This window comes from Lacerta agilis, chromosome 2, assembly GCF_009819535.1.
Source record: "Lacerta agilis isolate rLacAgi1 chromosome 2, rLacAgi1.pri, whole genome shotgun sequence".
Taxonomy (NCBI): Eukaryota; Metazoa; Chordata; class Lepidosauria; order Squamata; family Lacertidae; genus Lacerta; species Lacerta agilis.
Genome location: NC_046313.1, coordinates 65,520,461 through 65,528,031, shown reverse-complemented (window position 1 = coordinate 65,528,031; position 7,571 = coordinate 65,520,461). Strand labels below are relative to the sequence as shown.

Below are 7,571 nucleotides of genomic sequence, written 5' to 3'. Positions count from 1 at the left end.
GGAATGGTGGATTACATTGAAAGTGTGTACAGTACAGGGATTCATTTGTTCATTCAACCTTGCACATGGGTGTCCACCTTCAACAGTTAATGCTGCTAACACTTTGGTTGTAATTCCGCCTCTACCAAACACCTTGATTTTCATCCCAGAAACCCATACAGTGCTTTTAGCTGGTACCAGTGATAGACCCCGAATGAGTGCAAGAAGGAATTTAAAAGTTCTGATTAATGGCAGGGAGAGGAGGGAGGTCTGAAAAGCAGTCATGTACGTATTATGGGTGGAGGGCGATTAGTACATTTAGGAACTTAGAAGCCTGCAGCTCCCACACCAGGACGTTTATTGTATAAGTATTAAACATATTTTAAAAGAGCTTAAGTTCTTCTAGTCTACCTTTAAAGAGACACTGATCCCCTTCACTCTAACCGTCTTGGTTGTCAGGATAAACTAATATGCCAGTGCAGACCTTCCCTCTGTGCCTCTTATGACCGTCTCCCCAGCTGAATATGGAGTGGTGACTATTCTAAAAGAAGCATAGCCAAGCTCCACTTGTAAGATTTATTATGAATTTTCATTATAATACAATTGTCAGCTTCCTCTCACATTTGCTTTAGGAGCTAGTGTAGGAGCAAGACTGACAACAGCTTCCATCAGTGAGGGTGAGGGCAGTAGGGGATTAGGCCATGGCATAACTTAAGATATATGGTAGGCCTACAGTTCTGTACACACCTGCCTAGGAATAAGCCCTTTTGAACTTGGCAGGGTTTACTTGCGGCCAGCACCAATAGGGTTACATTACATTGCAAAATAGAGGATATAATTGTGTTTCCATTTCTGCTTTTCCATTACTGCAATGTTTCCCTGCAGCTACTCGTGAATCAACCCCACCGTGTCTGTTAAAATTATAACCGTATGGATGTGGTGAAGGGTATACATTCACATGCCCAACTCCATAAAGAAAATGAGTATCTTATGTGACTGGAAAACAGTCAGGGTATGCATGTTAAACTGCACACATACACATACACATACACACACACTCTTTAAATTATGCTTGTTAATGTAAACTATTGTATTAAATAACAGCAGTATGTGACTGATAAACTTTGCTTTCCCTATGAAGAATTATCTTGTTGCACTATAATAGTGAGCCCAGGTTACTTCCTTCACAGAGCACTCTTCTTACCCCCCCCAACCACATGAGTTGTGGTGACAAAAGGAGGCCTTAAATTCTCTCTTGCACCTTTCCCATGCATTTGCATACATATAGGAAGCTGCCCCAAGGTAGGGCACTGGATGGGCCATCTGCCTCAGTGTTGCCCACTGACTCTCTGCAACGGGTCAGACAAGGGGTCTTTGCTAGTCCTACCTGGAGATTGCACCTGAGACCTTCTGCATGCAAATCACCTGCTCGACTACTGAGCGATACATGAAGCGAGGGGTTCTAGTCTCTGTTGTCAACAGTACCTACGAACGAAGGAACTACTCTGAATTCTGAGGTGTCAGAAGCCTGACTTCCTCCTAGAAACTTTATTTTTAAAAATCCCTCACGGCAATATACTGTACTCCCGCTGGAGAGCGATGGCCCCGCCTCCAATTCAAATTTGAAGCCCCGTCCTTTTCCCGCCCGAATTTGTTTTGAAACTGCAGTGACGTAGCCACGCCTGGTCAAGCCTTTCAGCCAATGAGAGCGCTAGTTTCCCAGGCCACGTCCGCCGCAGGGTGAGATTCAAAACAAGTCAGCTGGGTGGGCTCGCGGAGCTTCAGAGGGTCACGGGTGTCGGGAGTTCCGGGCAGTTCAAAAAGCAGCTCTCGGCTCCTGGAGCGAAGCTTTCGGCCGGCGCCAAAACCGGATTCGGTTCCGAGGCCTGCCGCGGCTGCCGCCAGGGTTCGAAGGGGCGGGGTTAGAACCTCGGAGCGTTCGAAGGGGCGGAGCCGGAGCCGGAGCCGGGTTGGCTGCCGAAGGCAGTGGGTCGGTTACAGTGTAACAAAGTCTTCGCTCGGTCCGAGTCTGTTGTCATGGAGCTCATGGCTAGCAACATTCAGGTGCTGCTGCAAGCGGCGGAGTACCTGGAGCGCAGGGAGAGAGGTACCACCTGCCTATCTCAGGGTCGGGGGCGGACGGGCGGTGGTTTGGCTATGCGGGGTATGAGGGCCATACCGTGGCTGCCTCGATCGGAGGCAGGCAGGACTGGCTGTCCTCCGTGTGAGTGGGGTGGTGGGTTGTTTCCTTAGAAAAGTGGGCTGGGGGTTATTAAATGGTGCGGAGGCGAAATCGTTCCGAGCCTCGGATTTTGTCTCGCAGAAGCCGAACATGGCTACGCTTCGCTGTCCCCTTACTCCGGGAAAGACTCGTTGCAGCCCCGGAAGAGGTCCAAGCCTCGGAATGCCCAGCAAAACCTCAGGTAAGACCTCCCGGGTTTTGTTCTACTATTGCCATTGGAATTGGTATTGCAGTGGAACATCTGATGATGGACTAACTGAAAACAGAAGTCTATATAGCTAAATAAAAATAAAGAAGATGGGGGTGTGAAATCTCAGCAAGGCTGGCAAAGCGCTTCTTCAAAGTGATGGGGTCGCCACCAGAAACAAAATGCTTGTATATTACATGAGGCAACCAGGTTTGAATGCAGCATTAGTTGTATGGACAGTAGACCTGCTGAAATTAATGGGTTTGACTAATACTGATCTATGAATTTCAGTGGGTCTGCTCTGAATTAAATTAGTTGGATACAAGCCATAGTCACCAGTGGAGTTGGTTTCTCTCTCCTGGACATCAGTTTTTGGCTTTGTGGTTTAAGAAAATCAAAACCTCCTCCTTCATTGGTTTTACCTTGCTCGGGAATTGGACTAGGTGTTTAGTTTTGCTTTTACATTTTCCTCTGGCGCAAGGCTCACGTTTCAATACATGGACCCCAAGGTTCATATACTCTACTGCGTTACTATCCAATAGGAGACAGAAGTCCTAATTGCAGGAAACAAAATGCTTTAATTGATGGTTGCATATTTCCTGTGACATTGTGCAAGCTCCAAGGAGCTGCATTCCTAGCATAGAGGTTAGTAGTTATGACTATTCCTGACATCTGGTTCTTTGAAACCAGTTGTGCCACTGTCACGCAACCACAAGCATGAGAACATAGGAAACGGCCTTTTCCTGAGTCAGAGCATTGGTTCACCTAGCTCTATTGCTGTCTCTATATGCCAGGAGTAGCCAATTTGATGTTGAACTGCATCTCCCATCATCCCTGCAAATTAGCCATGCAGCTATGTTGCCATCCAACAACATTTCGAGAGTACAACATTGCCTGCCCTGGTCTATACTGACTGGCAGTGGTCTTTTGTAGCCCTACCTGGAGATGTTAAGTATTGAACCTGGAACCTTCTGCATGCAAATCATATGCTCCATCCCTGAGCTATGTACCACCCCTTGGCTTCCTTACTGCAGAAATAGTTACACCCACCCATGCTGCCTCCTTGCAGTGTGCTGTTGCACTTGTCATTTTCTTTGTGAAATCTGACTCCTCTCTAATACTGTAGGCATTTAGTTTTACATTACCTCAAGCTTGTCCCTGCCACCCCAGACATAGGGACTTGTGCTATTTATTACATGTTTCCTGGGCCCTTGGATGTGGGGATTTCTGATGACGTAGCAAAGAGGACCTTGACTGGTCCAGTGCAGTGCCAGTTGCTGGGCTTCTCCATAAACTACTTAAGAGAATGAAAAGGTTCTTCTTCCTCTCCTGTCCTGCATATTCACTATGTGGATAGTAGACATTGAGCTTTGGGCAAGGTAGGGTTTTACTGGGATTGAATGAGAATTTTCTGCCTCAGTGGACAATGTGAACAAAACCAACTATCATTTTTCTGCAAATCTAAATGTGATCCATTAACCTTATTTCCCATTCTTATTTCGTTTCAGAACTGTGCACAATGAGCTGGAGAAGCACAGGTAAATTTTCATATAGGAAGGGCTGGGGTTGCTGGGAGAAGAGGGGTAGTTTCTCATTTCTCGTGTTCAGTAGGAAGCGGGAGTTGACAGCACTGAACATACCAGCTCCTCTTTATAAGAGCACTTCCTGTCTAAGTAGAGAGATGGAATTCATGAAGTAGCAAAAGCATTTTACAGCTGAGTAAGAAGGCTGCCCCAGGCCACTTCTACCTTGCCAAACTTAGGAGATGTGCACCAAATTTTTGTATAAGGAATTAGCATGCTGTTGACCACTAGTTCTCAATATGATTTTATTTTTAAATGGAGATGCACATAGGGGAATGTCCATGGAAGGAGATGTACGGGAAGAAGTATGTGACATATTTGGAGGACTATACATACTTTCCAATCAAATGGTGATAAAGTTAACATGGACTTACCACAGCTAAGTAAATAAAGTGTCTTGGCTCTCCAAGCATTGAGATCCTGGTACCTCCTGTGATGAAGGTGCCAAGTGATAAATTTGTCATTCCTGATTAACCTTGCATAATTGTCAATCCCTGTGTATCATATCTTGCCAAAATGTCTTTTTTTAAGTTCCTGGTTTAATTAAATGCTCACATGCGGTTTCCATTGGGATAGAGGATCACAAGATGTTCAACTTAGACCATAAAACTCAATACCTAAATAGATGAGATGTCAGGAAGGCCATGATTGGAACTCCTGTGGTTTTTTTAAAGAAGTTAAAAGACGTCTGAAGGAGTTAACCACCTCCACACACAAATCACTTCAAACTTATACAAACACACACCTCTGATAAATAGACAAAGACTGTGTTATGAATCTTCTGACACAACTAGTTTGGGCCAGCTTTTAGTTCTGTGTTCCTATGGTGGGGCTTTACAGCTGCTCAGATCCTGCATGCAGTAGCCATGGATCACTCTGCAATGATTTCTATACAATGAGAGATGGGAAGAAAGCCATGTTGGTTGGATCTGGGTGCCTGTAATTCTGTTCAAGCTGCTTATTATAACCATCCCAATTTGTATACATCTGCTACCTTTATCCATCTACCCATATCAGCTTGCTTGGATTCAAGAGACAGGCATGTAGGAGTTGCAGGTAGATGACGAGATCTGGTTCCGTTTCCACCTCTGTACATAAATTACAATGAAGTCTGAGACCTGGCCTACATGGATGACTATACCGTGTTTCTCCTAAAATAAGACATAGCCATAGCAGGATTTCTATGCATTTGCGAAATATAAGCTGTTCCCCGAAAATAAGCCATACCCCGAAAATAAGCCATAGTGATGCGGCACCTCCCATTAAAACAGCCTGGAGAGGCGTGGCTATGCAGCGTACCCATGCGACGCGGTTAAAATAAGACATCCCCTGAAAATAAGCCATACTGTGTTTTGTTGAGGGGAAAAAATATAAGACGGTGTCTTATTTTAGGAGAAACACGGTAGCTCTCTAGCTAGAGACTTTGTTGTTGTTGTTTAGTCGTTTAGTTGTGTCCGACTCTTCGTGACCCCATGGACCAGAGCACGCCAGGCACTCCTGTCTTCCACTGCCTCCCGCAGTTTGGTCAAACTCATGTTAGAGGAGACTTAGGCACACATTTTCCAATTTTGTAAGGGCCTGGAAGTTGCTTCAAGGCCTTACCCAGAGACATGGCGAGCTCCCGTGCCATCTCATGCATCGAACTCACATTGTGATCTTTTTCTCTGGCAGGAGGGCTCAGCTGCGTCATTGCTTGGATCAGCTAAAGCAACAGGTCCCCATGAACACGGAGCGCTCTCGTTATACAACCCTTAGTCTTTTGCACAGAGCCAGGCTGCATATTAAGGTAAGCGACACACTTCCCTGCTTACTGGCCATGTTTCAATGTTGCCTTGCCAGCCTTGTACTTGGAACACACGAGACAGAAGGTGAATGAGCAGGATCCAACAGATTTACTGAGGAGGACTGGAAATGGATCAAACAGCTTCCAGCCTCCAGAGGGGAGAAAAATCACGAGTGTGACTAAACCTCTTATTTTAGCAGTGTTGCTTTGCTAAGGAGTATACCTTTTATTTTACCACATATGAAGTAATTCACGTTGGGTGCTTCATTTGGCCCTGCTGGATCATACCCCTGTGATCTCTCATCTTGCCAGCAGCTGTGGCTACCCAAATGTTTCTGGGGAATTTATAATCCAGACATCCAAGTCCTCCAGGACAGCTGTGATGGAAGTGCAATGTTGCTTCCCAAAAACTCACAAAAGCTGGTGAACCTGGAAGGAGCTGAAGCATTTGCTAGTTATTGGATATTGTCCTTGACCCCTTTTCCCCTTCCAGAAGCTAGAAGAGCAGGAGCAGAGAGCACAGCAACTGAAGGAGAGGCTACGCTGTGAGCAGCAGAATCTGCACCAGCGGCTGGAAGAGCTGCTGGCTCCTTCCAGCATGGAGAGGCTGCGAACCGATAGCCTGGACTCTTCTCGGTTCTCTTCCGAACGCTCCGATTCAGGTGGGTGTTGCCTACAATCTGATGGCCTGTGCCATGGTCCCCATGGCTGGATGAGTTCTATTGAAGGCATAAGTGTAAGAGCAGGGTACACTGGGCATTTCCTACTACAGCCTTCCTCAACCTGGTGCCTTCCAGACATTTTGGACTATAAGTCCCATCAGTCTCAGCCAGCACAGCTGTGCTGGCTCAGGTTGATGGGAGCTATTAGTCCAAAACATGGGGAGCACCAGGTTGTGGAAGGCAGGGGTGGGGAACCTGTGACAGCTCCAAATGTTGCCAGACTACAACTCCTATCAGCCCTCTGCAAGTATGACCAAGGATGACAGGGGTTGCAGTTCAGCAGCATCTGGAGATGTCCCAGCTCCCTTGCCTCTAGTAACCTTCTGGGGTGTCTGTAAAAGATGCTAGATACTGCATGGGTAAAGAACTCTGTTTTTTTCTGCTACAGAAGATGCAGAGGTGGACGTGGAAGGTCTGGCATTCAGCAGCGTTGAAGAGGATGTTGTGGCTGCCTTCAGCACTGGGCAGGAACACAGTTATTCCAGTGCCAGCAACTTTTGGTTATGATGGACAGAAGCCTAGTTATAAGGGCAGCTCTCACCCAGATGGATTTCCAGCAGCAAAGCCAGAATTTCATGAATGGAATTTGGCTCTGAACAAGACTCTGCATGGTGCAAAGGACAGTGCTACCCATGTTGTACCTCTACCTTCCTGCTAGACCAAGCCGGAATATTTTCTAGAGACTTGGATAAAAGACTTGGATTACTCAATAATGGGACAGGGCTGAAAGAAGGGTGAGATCCCCACAGCACTTAATGTGTACCAGACAGCTTACGCTATGCATGGGGTAGCTATATGGTTCTCTATCCCCCACCCACTGTGAAAGCTTGTGTGTCTCATCTCCTAGTCAGAAAGAGGAGGTAGGCTTAGCCTGTGAAGGACTGGCAGCAAGTCTCAACAAGGGCAACAGTAGACCATGACATATTGAATCATTCCAACTTTATAGCAGAGATGCACTTAGTTCCAGGACTGCAGGATGAACAAGCCAGCAAAACCAGGTTGCTGTTATCTCTAATTCCTCAATGTGGAATGGGCTGCACCAAGAGGAGCTGAACAGCTAGGACAATGCCTCGTG

General features: G+C 46.4%; 1 protein-coding gene across 1 annotated transcript; it reads left to right on the top strand.

Annotated features, from left to right (window-relative positions):
- Positions 1-1,930: 1,930 nt before the first annotated feature.
- Positions 1,931-7,513, top strand: MXD3 (MAX dimerization protein 3). The gene is made up of 6 exons (XM_033140456.1): positions 1,931-2,086; positions 2,303-2,402; positions 3,917-3,946; positions 5,663-5,777; positions 6,268-6,436; positions 6,885-7,513. The coding sequence occupies exons 1-6, from the start codon at positions 2,017-2,019 to the stop codon at positions 7,001-7,003; spliced, it is 603 nt and encodes a 200-aa protein (XP_032996347.1). The 5' UTR covers positions 1,931-2,016; the 3' UTR covers positions 7,004-7,513.
- The last annotated feature ends 58 nt before the right edge of the window (positions 7,514-7,571 follow it).

Excerpts from the sequence above, each read along its gene's own strand:
- MXD3 (XM_033140456.1), top strand. The coding sequence starts at position 2,017 with ATGGAGCTCATGGCTAGCAACATTCAGGTGCTGCTGCAAGCGGCGGAG. Across the intron at positions 2,403-3,916 it reads AATGCCCAGCAAAACCTCAG|AACTGTGCACAATGAGCTGG; the intron begins GTAAGACCTCCC and ends ATTTCGTTTCAG. Across the intron at positions 6,437-6,884 it reads TTCCGAACGCTCCGATTCAG|AAGATGCAGAGGTGGACGTG; the intron begins GTGGGTGTTGCC and ends TTTCTGCTACAG.